The sequence below is a fragment of the Podarcis melisellensis genome (genome assembly GCF_964234715.1).
Source record: "Podarcis melisellensis genome assembly, chromosome: 17".
NCBI classification, from domain to species: Eukaryota; Metazoa; Chordata; class Lepidosauria; order Squamata; family Lacertidae; genus Podarcis; species Podarcis melisellensis.
Window position 1 is genome coordinate 7696202 of NC_138534.1, and position 20260 is coordinate 7716461.

General features: G+C 48.4%; 1 protein-coding gene across 2 annotated transcripts in view; it reads right to left on the minus strand.

Moving 5' to 3' along the window:
* Nucleotides 1-3279: 3279 nt before the first annotated feature.
* Nucleotides 3280-20260, minus strand: part of PALM3 (paralemmin 3) — a 40594-nt gene continuing 23613 nt past the window's right edge. For both annotated transcript variants that reach the window (XM_081893939.1, XM_081893940.1), the window contains exons 3-8: nt 18240-18320; nt 16590-16714; nt 14505-14625; nt 11929-11959; nt 8422-8529; nt 3280-6913 (exon numbers count right to left, since the gene is read on the minus strand). In XM_081893939.1, coding sequence (XP_081750065.1) covers nt 4641-6913; nt 8422-8529; nt 11929-11959; nt 14505-14625; nt 16590-16714; nt 18240-18320 — 2739 coding nt within the window. In that variant the 3' untranslated portion in view covers nt 3280-4640. The remainder of the gene's footprint in view (nt 6914-8421; nt 8530-11928; nt 11960-14504; nt 14626-16589; nt 16715-18239; nt 18321-20260) is intronic.

Consider the following 20260-nt stretch of genomic DNA (forward strand, 5'->3'; position numbering starts at 1 on the left):
TTGTATTTGGTTGTGTTTCCTACCTACAATTTTTAGTATGCAGATTTTTGTATCTGATACACATTTCTCCATTTTGAGGTCTGTTTCCCTACGAGCCATGTAGAATTAAATAAACATCTTCATCCCCCTGCCAAAAGAGCCGCTACCCTTCACTTGCCTTGGGACTGATTCAGGCCATGGGCTTTTGCTGTGTGTTTGTACCACAGTTTGCAGTGGTAAATATGACGATGCTTCAAGCAGAGAGAGACGCTCAGCTCTCCCCTGGCTGTTGTGTGTTTACAGTCAAATCTCTTTTTCATGCTTTTATACACCAGCTGCATCAAAGCTGAAGGAAAACTTCAGAATTTAGTTATATTGGAATTCACCCTGATCCTTTCCGAGTTCCTTCCCTGGCTTACAGGATAGAGGATGGGCCAATGGTGCGGCTGTGCTTTGAAGGTCTCTACCCTCACCGCCATCAGTTTTACGGCTATTTCATAATCATGGGTGCCACACAAAGAACCTCTGGTACTGTAATGGGGGGGGGTGCCATTTGTGCCTGAAATCCCAACACCAACACAACATCATTTTCAATCTACAATTTCCAGAATGCCTTTGCAATTGACATAATGCCTGGCTTGCCCCGTATGTCCTGATGTGACCATTTGACCAGCTATCGATCAGAGGTATTCCAGCAGCCTCTATACTTGTGAAGACGATCTGCTTTGTAGACATAACCCCCACCACCCCGTGAAAGGACTCCCTTTAGTGCTGCCATCTGTAAGAGCTCAGGCAAAAAGTCACTCCTTGCCGACACACTTGTAATGGTTTATGGAGAGGGTGGTAGACAGCAAAATTATTAACAATAAAATATCAACAGTTGTGTTCCTTTGGAACGTGGTTTTCCAAGCAACGGCTTTCGTAGTGTTTCACAATTGGGCAGTAAGAAGGGGGTGGTATGGGATTGGGAACCAGGGTTCGCCTTTCCCCAAAAGTGTTTACTCTAGACGAGGGATGGCCAACTCCCAAGAGACTGCGATCTACTCACAGAGTTAAAGACTGGCAGTGATCTATCCCCTTTTTTGGGGTTCAGGTCAAAGTTGTTGGGTGTTTTTTGGGGGTGCATGTTGAGCTTTTTTTAGGGGAACCAAACTTTTTGAGCTTCTTTGGGGGGAGCCAGTGATCTGCCACAAACGTCCAGTGATCTACCAGTAGATCACAATCTGCCTGTTGGACGTGCCTGACCTAAACAAATGACACTTCTCCTTTCTGAACTGCCCATGAGAAAACAGCCCGGCTCAATCCTTTGGTTGAAATAAAATCATGTTGTTTGTTTTCCGGGGCTGGCAAGGCCATTGAGCGCTCTGCTTCACTAGGCACCGAACAAAGGCTTCACCCGATCACCTGAAATCTGGCCTCATCCTAGGGCTGCCTTTGGTGCCAGCACAAAGACAGGAGCATTATATGAAATCTGCAGGGCAAATAACTCCAGGAGTAGAAACCTACGCCCAGATAAGACAACAGGAAAACCCATTAGAAGAACTCTGGGTGCTCTGATCCTTGCACTGATCCACCCCTATTCTACCACAGAAACTTGGGTGCTCTTGAGACCAAGGTGAGTGGCCCAGGAGTGGACCCAGCTAGCAGCTCACTGGCCTGGCTGCAGGTATCAGGGGCAGGTTCACTCACCTGCATGCATCTCTTAGTAGATCAGTAGATCAGAAGCCCTTCCTTTGGGGTTGGGGAGCTTGCATATGCACTGCATGGCACCATCTCCTGTTGGCACACCTGCCCCAAAGCTTTGCCCCACCACAGCTGCTCTTCCTACAGGTGCTGCTTAACACGGAAACACCAAGCCTTTGCCATGAGTCCGTGGCCCAACATCACCTTGGCAGCTTTTCCTCGACTCCTAGATATGGAAGGGAGCTAGGGGGTCACCAAGTCCAATCCTCATCACAAATCAAGGATCTTGCAAATGCAGCCTCCCCACGTGGGCATAGCTGAACAAGTAAATTAATAAAAATACTTAGAACTAACAGACCAATTGCATTGCAGATAACTCGGTTCTGTGTCGCCCCTAACAATGCCTGCCCCCCAACCCGAAATAAATCCTGGCTACACCCATGTCCCCCTGCCAGCATCTGCTGAAATGCCTCCTCTCACCTCTCAGTATGCAAGTATGTGGGGAGCTGGAAGTGGGGCTAGCTGGGAAGGCCTTTAGGGCAGAAGTCAAGGGCCTCACTTGCTAGAAAGAGCAGGAACATCGTGACGGAAGCCAGACGTGGGTCTAAACCACTGAGCCTCTTGGCCTTGCCAATTGGAAGGTCAGTGGTTCAAATCCACGTGACGGGGTGAGCTCCCGTTCCTGTGTCCCAGCTTCTGCCAACCTAACAGTTTGAAAGCACACCAGTGCAAGTAGATAAATAGGTACCGCTGCAGCAGGAAAGTAAACGGCGTTTCAGTGCACTCTGACTTCCGTCAGTGTTCTGTTGCACCATGTAATGGTTCTAGGGGTTGCTCGTGCGTAAGCAAGTACCTATCTCCCTGGCTGGGTGCAAACACCTGGTTGGGTTGCCAAAGTGAACCTTTTTCTGTCCAGACAGCCACTCACCCGTGGCTGACTCAATCGCTGGCAGAATCCATGAGTGGGCATTTCTTAAACTTCTTCCAGCAAAGAAGTTCTTTGACGCCTAGTCTCTGCCTACCCTCTCTGCACGAAAGCCTTCTGCGCAGGGAGGGTGTGGGCAACGGAAGACCCCTACTCTCTCCGCTGGTCCCAGGCAAGGAGTCATGAGACCGCCTCGCCACTTCCCCCAGCTGCCCCCCTTCTCCACTGGTGCTACGCGGATTCTCTTCCCCAGAAGATGGGCTGCTCCTCCCGATCCCTGGACGCTCTCTGGAATCCCTCTGGCTTTTGCTCTCCCCCTCTAGTACCGATGGCAGTTCCCTGACACACCAGAAGCGGTTTAATCATGATGGCCACATGACCCGGAAAGCTGTCTATGGGCAAATGCCAGCTCCCTTGGCCTGAAAGTGAGATGAGCGCCGCAACCCCATAGTCGCCTTTGACTGGACTGAACTGCCCAGGGGTCCTTTACCTTTGCCTATTTAGGATAACCCCAGAACCCCCAATTGCCTGCCTGTGTTTCCTGCCCTGACATCTGGGTCGTGCTGTTCCTCTAGCTGTGGTTGTTAGTAAAAAGATGCTGATAGCTGGAACATCCCTGAGGACCACCCTTTTGCCAGCTCCAGAGCACCAGACCCATTTCCTCACCCCAAGCACAGCCAGAGGTCCCGCTCGTCATTGCATCTGACTTTAATTGAGACTCTTCCAGTACTGCCCAGGAACTGACCATGTAAAAGGCTCTTACTGACTTTGGTGGTGGCCCTAACAGAAGTTAGATAATTAGAATTAAAAACAAAGTGCATAGAATAAACAGTCATGGGAAGGGTGTGGGTGGTTGTGAGGAGGAGGGCTGGGGGTCCCTGGTACCCTGGCTAGAGCATGGACCCAGTGACTGTGATAGGAATGGGGGAAGGTCCACAGTTAGGAAAGGTCTCTCAGTCTGTCCTTGTGAGGGAGAGCATTAAGTCTGCACCACGTAAGATCTTAGCTGGGAGGCCACATCCAAACTGAGAGGGTTCCAGCAGCCTCTTGTCCAGAGTCTCTCTGTATTGCCAGCTCCTGCTGTCCCAGAGTCCTCTTGTACCCAAAGTGTCACAGTGCTGAGTATTTGCTGCAGAATCCGTCGTGGCACAGCTGGGGCACCTCAGCCTACGTGCAGAAGGCAGTACGAAGGGAAGAAGGTATTGCTCAGTGTCTCTGGAATGTGCCCAGACTGATTTTGGAGAGTAATGCCAAGCTGGCAAGAGGGATTCAGGCACATGCGGAAAGTGGAGGTGTCAAGAGTTCTGCATGCATAGGTGTAGCTCTCGTATCCAGCCCAATGCGAGTTATGTACAAGCATGTGGAAGCAGATGTCTTTTCGTACTGGCACATGAAACTGTGGGGCGTGAACTGATGCGCTGCAGGCCAACATGCAAGCGGATATGTGACTGTATGTGCCTGTGTATGCATGTTAACAACAGCTGTGCATGGATATGTGCATTCCAGCTACGCAAATTTACACAAATGCACACCAAAATGGGTGTGTGTCTGGGGGAGAATGCATACACAGGAAACACAGGTGGAGGGAACATGGTGTAGTCTATGCGTTAGTGCATGACAATGCACGGTCAGCAATGTGGACCCATGTTGCTAGTGTGCAGAGTGTGCCTGCTGCAATTGTGTGGGTGCGTGTCCATGTGTTAGTGCCTACGTGTGATTATGTCATGTAGAGACACACTTGGAGCCTCCCAAACAGCTAGACCATCAGATTTCTCTCCCTCCTGTTCACCCACTCCAGGGGAACATGGAGAGATAAACATGGAGAGGCAAATCCACTATTTGGACACAACCAGCATCCGTCTCCTCCCAGGGAGTGTGTGTGTTTGTGTGTGTATGAGAAAGAGAGAGAGAGAGAGAGAGAGAGAGAGAGAGAGAGAGAGAGACCTACAGTAGACTACTACTGACTACTGGCAGGGCATGTTACCAACTTCAGAGCCTGCCACTGGGACCAGATCAACAACTCCTGTTCCTGAGGAGGGCATCCTAGCCAAGCTCACATGACTGAGCAGCACTGGCATGACTTCTGCTTGCGCCTGCTCTGACCCTGCTCTGGGTCTTCCCCTTGCCGGGGTGCCATGGGCTGGAGCTGGCATGAGGAGGCAGTGTTGGCAGAGGTGGTGGTGTAGGTTGGGGCCTCCTGGTTTGTGGCTGCCTGGAGTTTTAAGATCCCCGTCTTGGGCTGCATGTCTCCGACAGAAATGTCCAGAGCATCTGCTGAGGCCTCCTGCAGCAGAGGTTGCTGTTCAGCGTGGAGATTTTCCAGGACTTCCTTAGCCTCTTCTGCTGCTGAGGCCAGGCTGGCATCTCCACCTTCTTTCAGCTCCTGGTTTCCCACTGATACAGTCTTGTCCAGGAGAGGCTGGGTGATCTCCTGGCTGGACAAGAGCAAAGCATCTGGAGCCATTGGGTTAGGGGATGGGGCTTGGCCTGGCATAAGGGGCACTTCTTCCAGCTTTTCTGGAAGAGACTTTTCAGGTTCCTGAAGGGAAGTTGCCTGGCCCTGCATAGAGATTGGCACCTGCTCCATTAGCATAGGTTGCGCTTGGCCCTGAGGTGACCCTTTAGCTTCAAGGAGACAAGGTGAGGTCTGGCTTGGCAGGGATGTCTGCATCTGGTCTGTAAGGCATCCTCCCACCTCTTGCAGAGAAGAAGGGGCTGCACCCTCCAGAAATGTTGGGTTCTGGTCCAGAAGAGCTTGTGGGATCGGATCTGGTACAGATGCTGGAGACTCCCCTGGAAGTAAATGCTTACCTTCATCCACAGGGAGTGGGATCTGGCCTGGAAGAATGAGATCTTCCTCTGGCAGAGAAGGAACACAGGCCTCTGGAGCTGTTGGCATTTGATCCTGCAGAATGACTGGAATCTCTTCCAAGGACAACCCCTCTGCTTCTTGAAGGGAATTTATTTGATCAGGCAGAGAAGTGAGCTGGTAGGCGATTATGTCTGGAAAGGATCCTTTAGCTTCCACCCCAGAAAGTTCCTGTGAAGTTGTCGATATCTGAAACGATTTCTCTGTTTCATTCAAAGAGGAAGGGATCTGCTCTGGCAGAGATGTGAACTGGTCTAGTAGAGGTGACAGGACCTGATCTGGCAGAGCAGCACTCTGTTCTTGTAGAGATGTTGGGATCTGGTCCAGAGGTTTCCCAATAGCTTCACGTAGAGGCGATGGGATCTGGTCCTGCAGAGAAGTGACCTCACCCTGCAAAGAGGATGGGTTCTCTTTTGGAGAAGAGGAAGGATGGTCCTGCAGAGATGGTGGGCCTGGATCTAAAAGGGACTCTTGCTGTGGGGATGGAACTGGGGCTGAAAGCTGTTCCTTCCTTTCTTGCAAAGGAGTTGTCTGGTCCGAAAGGGTGGACAGGCTCTGATTTGGTAACAAAGGCTCTAGGCGTGAACCCTCCATTTCCTGAAAAGATGGAATCTGGTCTTGCAGGGGAGGAGGAATCTGCTCCTGAAGTGTCACTGGAACCTGATCTGGCAGAGGTGATGATGATGACATGACTTCATCTAGAAGTGGCATCTTGGCTTCTTCCAGATCAGGGATCTGGTCCAGCAGAGGAAGCTTAGGCTGGTCCAGCCATGACCCCAGGCTCTCTCCGCTTAGATTTTCCTGTCCTCCCATCGCTGGCTCCGCATGGCCAACTGCTAGGCCTCGGGCAGGATCCGCCTCCTTGGCACCCTGTTTTGGGAACTCCTTCTGCCCAGCTCCCATCAGTTCTGCTTCCTTGGCCAGGGAGCCCATCTCCAGCTCTGCCTCTGCCTGCCACTTGGGAGAATCAAGGCAGCTATTCTCACCCTGCGGTGCCTTAGAGGGACTCTGATGATCCCAAGAAGTGGGGGACTCTCCCTCTGGACCGTCACGGCTGCCCAGTTCACTGTCCACCCGGCTTTCTGTAGCTCCAGGGGCCTTCACTGAACTCGAGGCACTGCAAAGGTGGTTTGGCTTGCTCCCTTCTTCACCCTCATTCCCTAAATCAGGGTGGCCCTCCAAGTCTTCCTCCTTCCCAATGGAGCTCTGCTTCTGGCCAACAGCATCCATGCTGCCCACTTCCTGGCCCAAGTGGTCTCGGATGACCATCTCCTCCACTGCCAGCTTTCTTGGGCAGTTGGGAGAAGCTTCACTGAGGCCCAAGCTCTGGCAGGCCAGTTTCATGTCCGGAGCAGCTTCAGCACTTCTCTGTGGGGGCTGGACGTCCCCACCTTCTTCAGTCATAGGGTTCACATCGACTTCTGCCTTCTCAGGACTGCATTCACTGCCAAACACACCTTTGGAGGAAAAAGCAACATCATTATCTCAGGCACTCAGGTCCTCTGATTTCCCAGTACAGTGGACGCTCAGGATGTGAACGTGATCCGTGTGGGATGCACGTTCGCACGTCTGTGCATCTGCGCATGCGCAGGTTGCGATTCGGCACTTCTGCGCATGCGCAAAGTGCAATTTAGTGCTTCTGCACATGCGTGACCGCCAAAACCCAGAAGTAACCTGTTCCGGTACTTCCATGTTTCGGTGGTCTGTAACCCGAAAAAACGCAACCTGAAGCAGCTGTAACACAAAGAAGCAAAGCTGGGCAAGAAACAGTATAATATTCTCAATAAAATAAACTACAGCTCCCATCAACCCTAGCCAGCATGACCAATGGTCAAGGAGGAGAAAGAGTTGTAGGCTATAAAGGAGCATGTGAAATTGGATTGTTAACAGGCGAGAAAGTAAAGTTATAATATATTAAGATAAAGGATTAAGATAAAAACAAAGAGGGAAAGGATTTGCTGAATTAAGCAACTGAACTGGAATACAAAAAAGGGAGGTGTGAGGAGGTCAGGGAAACAAGTAAATGAAAGACAAGTTATGGAAAGATGGATTTACTTTTAATTGTTTTTATTTTTTCTGTATTTTGTATTTTTTTGCTTCTTTTTTCTAGCTTTTTCTTACTTTTGTAACCTTTGTTGAAATTTCAATAAATATCTTTAAAAAAAAAAAGAGTTGTAGGCTGGAGGTCCAAAGGTTAGTGACCCCCCATAAGACACAGTTACTAATATAAAGTGGTGTTGTGCAGAGTCCATTGTCCAGAGTCTAAATTGACCAAACCAGAGTTGAACTTTGAAAGGGGTAGACAAACAAGGACACACACACTTTGCATAATTCACCCTGCTTTTGCCAGTCATGGGGAGAGACAAGAGTGATTGATATAGACCTCTGTTGTGATTCCATGGAGAGGTCCCACCCCCCACGCACTTCAAACCTTAACATTTGCATCCTGCTTTTAAAGGAAAACTCTGATTTTCAGGATTTCAGCCAAACGCTCTGCCACTCAATACCAAAGTCCATGTTTGCAGAAATTTGCTTCACCCCATGCTCCACTGGAATGCAAAGGCTTGAGTCGAAGGGTTTGCCTCTGGTCCTCCTGGCCTGATCCCTCACCCCTCCGGTGGGAAATCTCAGCCCCAGGGGCCAAATGTACCCCTCCAAGCCCTCCCCCCTTTCCTTCGCAGGCTCCTGGAGCATTTTTGTCCAGCAGAAAGATGTCCCCTCACTCAGATCATGTCTCTTCCTGGCTGCATGGAGGGTAGAAAGGAGTGCTTGAGCATGTGTGGCAATTCAGCTCATCAAGGCAAACTTTGCATGAGTTACTCGGCCCATGTTTGCCTCTGACTCTGCTGCCCATCGACATTTGGCTCCCGAGAGGTTGCGCAGAACGGAAGGTGGCCCCCAGGCTAAAAGAAAGCTCCCTCCCTGCCTCACTCAAGGGCAGGCCTTGCCAGTCTCCAGCACCCACCTCCTCCTGGTATATCTCCATTCTGCAGCTTCTCTTGGGCTGTTGCTTGCAGAGACCTCTTGGGTGGAACAGGAGCCAACTCGAGCCTGGACTCAGGGCCACTTCTCTCTGCAAGGAATTCATGGTCACATTCAGATGAAGTTATCAGGTCCTCTGAGAGAGGTGTGTGAAGCTTGCAAGTCATAGGTCAGAGGGCAAAGTCTGGTGGGGGTAAGAGGCAGCAGCACCTGGTGGCAGGTCAAGGGGAAAAGGTAATTCTCTGTCTTGGCAGTTCAGCCTGGACCCTTGTGGATAATGGGGGCAGAGGTAACAGGTGCTTTCTATTAATATTATACTATATATATATATTAAGGGATGCGGGTGGGGCTGTGGGTTAAACCACAGAGCCTAGGGCTTGCCGATCAGAAGGTCGGCAGTTCGAATCCCCACGATGGGGTGAGCTCCCGTTGCTCGGTCCCTGCTCCTGCCAACCTAGCAGTTCGAAAGCACGTCAAAGTGCAAGTAGATAAATAGGTACCGCTCTGGCGGGAAGGTAAACGGCATTTCCGTGCACTGCTCTGGTTTGCCAGAAGCGGCTTAGTCACGCTGGCCACATGAGCCGGAAGCTGTATGCCGGCTCCCTCGGCCAATAAAGCGAGATGAGCGCTGCAACCCCAGAGTCGGCCACAACTGGACTTAATGGTCAGGGGTCCCTTTACTTCTACTTATATATATATTAATAATATATAAAGGTAAAGGTAAAGGTACCCCTGCCCGTATGGGCCAGTCTTGACAGACTCTGGGGTTGTGCGCCCATCTCACTTAAGAGGCCAGGGGCCAGCGCTGTCCGGAGACACTTCCGGGTCACGTGGCCAGCGTGACAAAGCTGCATCTGGCGAACCAGAGCCGCACACGGAAACGCCGTTTACCTTCCCGCTGGTAAGCGGTCCCTATTTATCTACTTGCACCCAGAGGTGCTTTCGAACTGCTAGGTTGGCAGGCGCTGGGACCGAGCAGCGGGAGCGCACCCCGCCGCAGGGATTCGAACCACCGACCTTTCGATCGGCAAGTCCTAGGTGCTGAGACTTTAACCCACAGCGCCACCTGCGTCCCTAATAATAATATATATTGGTATATAAATATTTTTATAAATAAACAAACAAATGTACAGCAAGAACTGCCAAGCAGATAACTAACCCTTCACCTTGGTTCTGTCTGTCACCCTGAGATTTTTACCTCTTCCTCCGAATGAGGCCATCAAAACCCTGAAAGATCAAGCCAGGCCCTGAGACCAAGCAGATCAGTGTTCAGACAAGCTAAAGTAGTAATAGTAGTAGTAATTTATTATTTGTACCCCGTCTATCTGGCTGGGTTTCTCTAGCCACTCTGGGCGGCTTCCAACAAAGATTAAAAATACATTAAAATGTCACACATTAAAAACTTCCCTGACACCTTCAGGTGTCTTCTAAATGTCAGGTAGTTGTTTATCACTTTGACATCTGATGGGAGGGTGTTCCACAGGGTGGGTGCCACTACCGAGAAGGCCCTCTGCCTGGTTCCCTGTAACTTGGCTTCTCGCAGTGAGGGAACCGTCAGAAGGCCCTCGGAGCTGGACTTCAGTGTCCGGGCAGAACGATGGGGGTGGAGACACTCCTTCAGGTATACTGGGCAGAGGCTGTTTAGGGCTTTAAAGGTCAACACCAACACTTTGAATTGTGCTTGGAATTGTACTACTATTAAGTAGTATCAGAGTCCCCTAAAGATGCACCGAAGTAGGCAGTACACTAGGGATGGCAAACTGGTGATCCTCTAGATGTTACTGGACTCCAGCTCCCATATTTCCCTGACCACCAGCCATACTGAAGTGGAAGAATATCTGTAGGCAGGGATTTTTATGTGACAGGACTCACCTCTACAGAGTACCAGCATCTCTCTCTTTTTTTGCTGAGTACTGACTTTTATTTTATTTTTAAAATAAAGAGCAACAGGCTCACCATCCTGACATTGCACTTTCCTACTGGTCCATATCTTCCATTCTCATTCTTATTCTTAAAAATTATATACTGCCCTTCATCAAAATATCTCAGGGGGCTTCACAAGGATAGAGGCAAAAAACAAATAGTTAAAACAATAACAAAACAATAGCCCCCCCCCAACACACAAAACGTTTTAGAACACTGTAGAACAGGGGTCAGCAACCGTTTTCAGCCGTGGGTTTTTCAGCCGGTTCACCGTCCCTCAGAGCATGTGGTGGGCTGGACTATATATATATTGGGGGGGGGGGGAATGAACGAATTTCTATGCCCCACAAATAACCCAGAGATGCATTTTAAATAAAAGCATACATTCTACTCATGTAAATACACCAGGCAGGCCCCACAAGTAACCCAGAGATGCATTTTAAATAAAAGCACACATTCTACTCATGTAAAAACACACTGATTCCTGGACTGTTCGTGGGCCAGATTTAGAAGGCGATTGGGACGCATCCGGCCCATGGGCCTTAGGTTGCCTACCCCTGCTGTAGAATATTAATTGACCAAGGGCCTGGTTGAAGAGGAACACGAACCTCCCAGGGGAGAGCATTCCACAAACGGGGAGCCACTGCAGAAAAGGCCCCAGAGGACGATCACAGGGTCTGCGTCAATTTATATGAAGAGAGTTCTAAAAACCAGACGGGCAAAGGCAAAGCTGCAAGGCCACAATGCAATGACTGGTGGCTGGTTTTGGGCTTGGTGGGTCACACTGTGCAGGCTGGGAAGAATATGAAGAATATGAAAAGGGTTCTAGTTTCACCAGCAGGTGGGCAGAAAAAGGTGACAGTGGGTAGGGGGGATGGGTGAAGAGAGGTATAAGTTACCTGGGTAATGGTAGGAAAAGGTGGGGTACGTTCTGGGATGAGTAGAGGAATGGCTAAAGGTGGGCTAGAGGTTGTCTAAATGACAAGGCTTCCGAAGTTGAGGTTACAGAAGGCAAAGAAGAAACATAAGCTTGGAACAGGCTGGAACACGTCCCAGGGCTGTTTCTTTATCTGAATGCCCTACAAGGCTGTACCAACAATCTAGAATAGATAAAGGAACAATACACACAGAGAGAGACACACAGACATGGATCACGACTGTGTTCATTCCAATTTACTCTGTCCTCTGAGCCTGCCCTTTTCACACAAATAGCTGGCTGGAGATCAGATTTCAGTCCGTCAGGTGTGGATCTTTCAACACACATCTGGGAAAGTAAATTGCAGAATACGCTTGGGGAATAGGGAGCCCACCTTCCGCCTTATTATGTCTGCCAACTGGGCTGCAGAAAACAAGAGAGGATGAAGTAGAAAGCTGTTGCTTAAAGCACAGTGGGATGTGAATTCACAGGTCCTGGATGGGACTGAACCAGTTGACCTGCATAGTTCAGAAGATTGCAACTGACAGTTGTGAGATTCCCATTCATTCCAATGAAGTTTGTGCAGAAGAACTGCCAGGCAAATTGCACCCACTGTGATAGAGGTATCCCGGCAAATAGAGAATGACTCACCTTCTGGAGGAGAGGAAGAGGTCCCATCAACCTGAAAGCAAAATAAAGGAACTTCATGGCAACAGTCTCCAAAGATATCACTAGTAAACATCTTTTTTAAAAATAATAATAATATTGAGGTGGCTCTTGCTCATTCTCAAATTCTTATTTATTCAACATGTTGATTCTTTGTCTTTTCCTCCAAAGAGCTCAGAAGAGCCTCCATAAGGATCTCTCTCGTTTTATCTGCACAACAATCCGGCAAAGCATGAACACAGGAATCTGCTTTATACAGTGGTACCTCAGTTTACGGACTTAATCCTTTCCAGAAGTCTGTTCTTAAACCGAAACCATTATTAAACCGAGGCACACTTTCCCTAATGAGGCCTCCCGCTGCTGGTGCCCTTCCACCATTTGGCTTCCATTCTTAGACCGAGGTAAAGTTCGCAAACCAGGACACTATTTCCGGTTTTGTGGAATTCGTAAACCGAATAGTTTGTAAACAGGGCTGTTCTTAAACCGAGGTACCACTGTACTGAGTCAGACCATTGGCCCTGCTTAGTATTGTCAAACTCCAAACTGACTAGCAGCCTCTCCCCAAGGCTTCAGACAGGAGTCTTCTTTCCCAGCCCTGCCTGAAGATGCCAGGAAGTGAACCTGGGACCTTTTCCACATAAACCTTGTGTTTTACCACTGAGCTAAGGCCCTTTCCCAGGTTAAAGCAATGACCAAGACAGAATACAATTTTTGCACAATGCTTATTGGCCAGTACCTGTGGAATCACCAAGGCATCTCTTCCTCCAATCCCTGGAAGAATTTTCTGCTTTAAAAATATTTCCATTAAATTTAAAGTGTTAAAATCGGGATGTGGAAAATATGGAAACAATGAGGAGAGGCAGGACTGAGATTTGGAGATATGCTTCAGAGGTCCAGACTATGGGAAGCCCCGAAAAATCAACAATTATAATTTGGATTACAATTTGGTCTTTTTTATTTTAGTTTTTTATTTTCATTGCATTATGATTGGATGTATTAATTGGATGTTTTTTATTGGAAAATTAATAAAAATGATTAAAAAAAATATTTCCATTAAAAAAGAAGAAGTACAAACAAGCATTTAAGGCACATGCTTATTTATGGCTGCAACTGCATACCATTACCTGGAAGTAGATTCCACCGAACTCCATGGAACTTACTTCAAGGTAGATTCTGTAAAACTCATTTTCAGCTGAGGTCAGAAAGCCCCCACCCCACTCGCATTGTTGACCTTCTGGCACTTACTGCATACTTTTAAAAAAAATCCCAGTATGTTTCTTAACTGAATTGGGATTTTATAGTGTCAGTTTATTGCTAGACCTATTGTATTGGGTCTCCCAGCACTCTGCTTAGAGATGATGGTGATTAAGCATTTCCAAACTGATGAACTAAATAATAAATAACAGGCACTGTCTACTTTCACGCTGTAATGTATGATGACAAAAACGATGGCACCCAGGCCTCCTTGGGGAGGAGGGGTGGGAGAGAAATTGGTTGAAGAGGAACATTTTCACATGGTGCCTAAAGATGTCTACTGAACGATGGATCAGAGGTGCTTTTGCAACTGCAGCAGAAAATACTCTATTTCCAAGATCCAAATTCTAAAACAACTTGGAAAATGTTGATAGAAAGGGAGAGAATATGGACACTGGAGGCAGGTAGGCTGTAGGAGCGAACATCCAAGAATTACAAAACAGGGCACAAAGCATTGATCATTAGGTCCTGTTGCCTGAATAAATGAAGTCCCGGCTTTTGAAATTTCATTTGTTGTTGGCCTGTTTGCTGAGCCAAACTATGCATATGTGAGCCACTGGAGAGGAGATTGGGGTTTCTTTTTCGCTTCCCTGAATGTCCTGCTGCTACGCTGAGCTAAGCCTTAGTTTTGGCGTAGCTTATCACCCAGATCTGGTCTTGGGGCTTAGCTCTCCCAGACAAACCACAAGCCATAAATCATGGGGCAAACCTTGTTTACATGATTAGTCTGGAGAGTGCTAAGCCTTGAGCCTGGCTTGAGACAACATGCAAAGCCAAACCATGCTTAGCTCAAGCAGCAGCAAAATGACTAAAGAGTAGTAAAAGTGGGCCCAATCCCCTGTCTTGGACCCCACATGATTGCACATTCCTACCGAGCCATGGTTTGGCTGAGCGTAACATGCAAATTAGGTGATTTCCACATACAGTGGTACCTAGGGTTAAGTACTTAATTCGTTCCAGAGGTCTGTTCTTAACCTGTAACTGTTCTTAACCTGAAGCACCACTTTAGCTAATGGGGCCTCCCACTGCTGCCGCGCCACCGGAGCACAATTTCTGTTCTCATCCTGAAGCAAAGTTCTTAACCTGAAGCACTATTTCTGGGTTAGCGGAGTCTGTAACCTAAAGCGTATGTAACCTGAAGCGTATGTAACCTGAGGTACCACTGTATTTAAGCTGTTCCCTACAACGATAAGGGCAAGAAGCTTGGTTTTAAAAAATGTATGCTGAAATTCTCAAAATGTCAAATTCTGTGCTTGATAGGCAGTTTTGCATTTTCCACAACAGAGGAGATCAGGAACTACTCATACCTTCCCAATGCCATCCAACGAAGACCGCTTCACCTCCTTCAAAGCCTTCACAGGCTCTTCTGGCTGCGGCAGTCCCTGGTGAAGTTCTGGATTATCCAGCTGCTGCATCTGAGTTTGGAGGCTTCAAAAAGAGAGGAACAGCCATGAAAGGACAACATTTCATGCCCTTGGCAAGCAGTGACAGGGAACAATGGTGGCCATGACCAAATCTCTACATCAGGGCTGGTGAACATGTGGTTCTGCGGTCAGAGCTGGACGACAATTCCCATTGCCCCTCATTACTAGTCCTGCTGGCTGGGGCTGATGAGAGTTGAGAGTTCAACAACATCTGGAAGACCCCAAATTTCCCACCCCTGATCCACATGATTATTGCAACACAGAGATGTGCAAACCAGGACTCTGTTCACAGGAAATTGATGTGCTTGATTATCACAACACATGCCTTGGTAACATCTAGACGAGTGGGGCCTCCTTCGGACATGCTTTTGGAATCTGCAAATCTTAAATGTCGTAGTCTGATTGTTGACTGGAACTGGCCATAGAAAGCATATCACATCTACCTTCAAGATTGTCCTCTTCCCCCGTAATTTTAAAACCTTCTGAGGAAGTTTGGCAAAAGGAAGCATAGCATGTAGCTATAACAGACAGGACCTACTCGGTGGTTGCCTCCTCATTCTGGAAACCTGCCCGGCTTGCTCTTGTTTGATCTTTAGCCAGCTGGCTAAGACCTGGCTTTTTAGATGCATCTGCATGTTACTAAGAGCACTATGGACTGGCTTGAAATAACTTGTGCTTTATTGATTTGGTGTTGATTTATTACTGTGTTGTGTTTTTATCGTATTGCCTTTTCCCCTTTGCAATCTGCTTTTGAAGGACCTTAGGCTACCCAACAGGACAGAAATCACAACATCAAGAAGAACAACAGATGTACTTCATTGTTTTGAGTGGGGTTTTAAGCCAGAGATCTTCAGCCCCATTCTAAACTCACCAGTCACTATTCTGGGAACAATTTGCTCTCCTGTCCTTTAGAATTAAGTAACCTTATGAGCTGAACCTTAGCGCTATCCTTCATGAGCAATTACTGTATTCTGACATCCTTTGGTTAGACAAATCCTGGCTTCTTGCTTGTGTGCCTGGGTGTGAAAAGACCCCCACCCCCACATTTACAGCCAGGCTGCTGGAGGCTCTCCACCCCTCTTGCTGAGTTGTCACTTTGGCACTGCCTGGGGGATCCTGCCCTCCTCCTCCTCCTCCTCCCCCTCCTCCTGCTGCTGCTGGAGGGTGATTTAATCCTCCGGAGCCTTGCTGACTAATCACTCCGTTGAGCTCCTTCCCTCCAGCTCCCTCAGGCCAGGAAGTGGTTTCAGGCTTCTCTGTCCTGAGTGTTGGTTGTTGTTGTTTTTAGTCCCAGGCATCTTCTCTTCCGGAAAGAAGAAGATGCAGAGGCATGAGGGGGACACAAAGTGCCCACAAAACATCCCTCCTTCACGTCCTCCAAAGACCTCGATGCCATCATCCGCTCCCATCTGCAGCTTTAGCCGGAACAGCACATTATTGTGGCTCTAGTTGCTATTTATGTATATATTGCCATCAGCGGCCTGACTGGCCTCCACTAGGAGATGGGCATTTAAGCGTTGCTAGTCCCTCTTCCAGCAGAGATTCAGCAAGCGTCCTCATATTTTTTTTAACTTTCAGGTATCTCTTGAATATATTTTTTTTTTAAATGCAAAAAAGCCTGAGTAGTTGCCCAAAACGTTCCTTGAGTAGCCAGTCATTTTTATGATTGCTTTGTCTCGTTTTAAATGTTCCTGTTGTACACCACCCTAATGTTTCACGAGGGGGGGCATATAAATACTTTTATAAATAAAAACAGAATGTGAGATGCTTTATAAAGAGTGGAGAGGACAGGTCTCTGCCCCGAGGGCCTTACAATCTAAAATTTGACACAGGGAGGGGCAAGAGAAGGGGGAGGGAACTGAGGCGGCTGCTTCTCTGTGCTGGGTAAAACCATGAAACCCCTTTGGGTGTGTTATTGTCAGTGCTGCTCCTCCACCACTGCCCCGCCATCACCTAAGACACACCCACCTGGACAGATCTTTCTCTAATTCCTGAATGCGATTCTGTGCCTCCCAAACAGAAGACAAGTGATCATTGTCGTCTGTGGGTGAGGATGTTCCCTCCATCAGCCAACGCTCACGCAGGGATTTCCTCTGAGAAGAGAGACAGAGAATGCATTTGTCAGCAATCCTGCACTGGACACTCGCGCCGACAGAGACACGTGGGCTGTCAGGACACATCAAGACAAGACAATGGGCTTACAGTCATGCATATATGCACAGGCACACATGAGATCATTCCTGCGCATACCCAGAATTGCATCTTTGTTCAACCACATGCACATATAGGTCTATATGGGCAAGCAGTCACACACGAAGCAACGACAGTACAATCTTTTCACGCCAGGCTACACGCCCAGATATTTGCAGCATATTCAGTGCCGGCTGTGTCAAGTGCTTATATTGTTTGGAAATGTATTTTAGTGGTGATTTTTTTTATTTAAAAAATTGCATTGTTGTATTTGCTAGGATTGTCAGTCATGCTCTTTACATACCATCCTACTACCGGTAAAGGATGGAGGTCGGTTCAGAAATACTATAATGAAGCTACATGGCGTTGACAGCAGATGTTGAACACACCCACCAGTGCGGATATTCAAACGTACTCCAGCCACAATCCTCACCGTTTCTCTCTCTCTCTCCACAACCACCACGCACCATGCAAGCATTTGCACACAAAGGGCCACACAGTCAGAACTTTGACTCCCACAGCTTTCAGCTTCTAGGGGCATGAAAATCTGCACATAGGTGGTCCTCTTGCACACCTTTTTCACACAAGGTTGTGAAAACACAGGCCAAAACAGGAAAAACTTGCAAGCAAACCCATGGCTCATATCCCAGTGACTGTGTCAGAATGCCCAGTGAAGCTCGTTGCTAAATGTGGCCTATAAATTTGATTAGACATGTTTATTTCCAGTGCAGAACATTGGTAAGTGAAGCAAGGTTGTTGCTGTTTTTTGCTGGGACTAAAGCATGCAACTCTCAGGCCAGATTATGATTGGTTGAAGCCTTGGAGCTGTCCTGATTTTTTTTTTTTTACTGGGAGGTGTGCAGAAAAAATATGATCCTTTATAGAACAAAGATGCACTAGTGGGGTTAAAGGAACCAACATTTGATGCCTGTGATACAAGCACTAAGTTCCATTTTGCAGCCATTTAATACCTCCTCCTATATCTTCACAACAGCCATGTGAGGTAGGTTAGGTTGAGAGTTGGTAACTGGGCCAAGGAAGTGAGCAAAAGCAATGGGGAGTTAAATGAACATGCGCAGAGTATTTTCTATTTGTTTATCAAGGTGGACCAAGAAAAAAAAAACTACACAAAAGCATGTGCCATTATACACGAGTTAGTTTTTAAGACACTCCAAGACTTCTTTCTTTTTGGTAGTATCTTATTTCAGGCTCTGTTTTTTTGGGGGGGGGGTATTTTGGGAACTACAACAGGGCCCCCAATCACCTTAATCTTGGGGTCTGACATGCCCCCTCCTCCCCTGGTCCCTCCCACAGTGGTACCGCACCCCCCACCCCGCCATCATTTCACCTCCTTCATCTCCCCACTCCCGCATCCCAACCTCCATCCCTCTGGTCCATCCATTCCTGCATCCCTCTCCTGGGCGTTACCTTGAGGCGCTGGGCTCGCAGTCTCTCCTCCTCCAGCTCCCGGCGGGTGGCCAGGATACGCTCCTGCAGCCTGCGCCGCTCCTGCAGCAAAGCAAAAAGGGGACCGAAGGGGTGGGAGGCGAGGCGAGGCGAGGCAGGAGCCGCCCTGCAGAGAGAGAGGGGCGGACAAAGGGCCCGCCGCCGCCGCCGAGGTGGGAGGCAGGGCGCGAGCGAGCCCACGTGGGCGGCAGACAGGCGAAGCGGCGTGCCTGCCTGCCCGACCGCGCCGAGGACTTAAGCCCAGCAGAGCCGCCCCTCCTCGGCCTTGAGCAGCAGCATCACCTGGGTGCAAGAGGAGCAGCAGAGAAGAGACCCACCCCCGCCGCCACCCCTTTGTGTCTCGCCCTGCTCTGCGCTGCTCTCTATCTCTCTGTCTCCCTCTCGCCACCGGTTAAGGAAAAACCCATCTATGCCAACCCAGACGCCACCTTGCAACTGTGCCAGCGCCTCCCCCTTTTAAAGGCTGGAAGAGCTGGGGGGGGGGAGGGATGCCCTGTCTGCAAAGGGCCTGCCCCCTTAACCCTACCGGGATGTTCAGGGTCTTGCAGAGCCAGGCAGAGGCCAGGGCCAGGTAGATAATGTGACCCCCCCTTTTTTTTACCCTGGGGATAACTGAAGTCTTATAAATAAATAAGTAAGTATGTAAATAATTTTCACAAAAGTTATGCTGACAAATAATTTTGTTTCAAGGCTTGAACTGTATCTGCATATAAAGACAAAATGGAAAATATGGATACAGTGGTACCTCGGGTTAAGTAGTTAATTTGTCCCAGAGGTCCGTTCTTAACCTGAAGCACCACTTTAGCTAATGGGGTCTCCAGCTGCTGCCATGCCGCCGGAGCATGATTTCTGTTCTCATCCTGAAGCAAAGTTCTTAACCTGAAGCACTATTTCTGGGTTAGCGGAGTCTGTAACCTGATGCGTATGTAACCTGAAGCGTATGTAACCCGAGGTAGCACTGTAGCCCATTAATTTCGTCTGCCATTCTTTCGTTGGAATTTCTTCTTGCTTCCATTTCTGGGCTAACGGCGTAAGGCAATAAGCCTCATGACTGATCAGCCTTTGGTTCACCTTCTTGACACCTGCCTGAAGTTGGAGTCACCACAAAGGGGACTCTTGGACTATTTCTGGGCTAGCGGAGTCTGTAACCTGAAGCGTATGTAACCCGAGGTACCACTGTATACAACAGTGCTTTTTAAAAATACATAGGGAATGTATGCTGACCAAGGCCCCCTTTGGAATCGGAGGCCCGGGCCAAGTGGCCCATATGGCCCCCCCTCCCCCTCTGTCTGGGCCTGGGGATGTTTAAGAGAGAGAGAGGGAGAGAGAGACCCTGGTGGGGGGCAGGTTTCTGTGCAGCAAGTGGGAGACTTTACTGCCACCCCTTTTGGCTGGACTCTCTGTAGCCTCGTGGCACCTAAAAGGCGGCGGCATATCCTTGTGAGGATGACTGGTACACAAACCATGTCTTTGGGCTGCGATCCATGAAAGTGTGTGTGTGTCACAATCAATCAAAGGAGGCTAATCCTCTTGGAGAGACTGGTTTTACCTCTCAATCAGTTTTCTTTTAACAGCATGGTTTTTCAGAGTTTAGGAAAATCATTCGAAGTGTTCATCATTAATGCTTTCGAATTAATATACCAAAAAATCAAAATGCTATTTGCGCTGGAGTTACATATGGGTGGTTTGTTTACATGAGTCTTCCTGATGTTTTGTACCTTTCAGCTGATGTAAGTCATAGTCAGAAGCATCAGGAAGCACTAGGCTGGGGAAGGTTGCACTACGTTGGTTCAGATAATGCTGCTATTATCAGACTGGTTTAACTGTGTTGATGACAGATCCACACTGTGTAGGTCTAAACATCTTCTAAAGAATGGTTACTTTTTGGCACCAGGCTGCAATGATCTCAAATAATTCAATTAGAACACTGGGGACAAACACAACCATGTCTATACAACCTGGGTGTGCCCAGCAGAATCTGG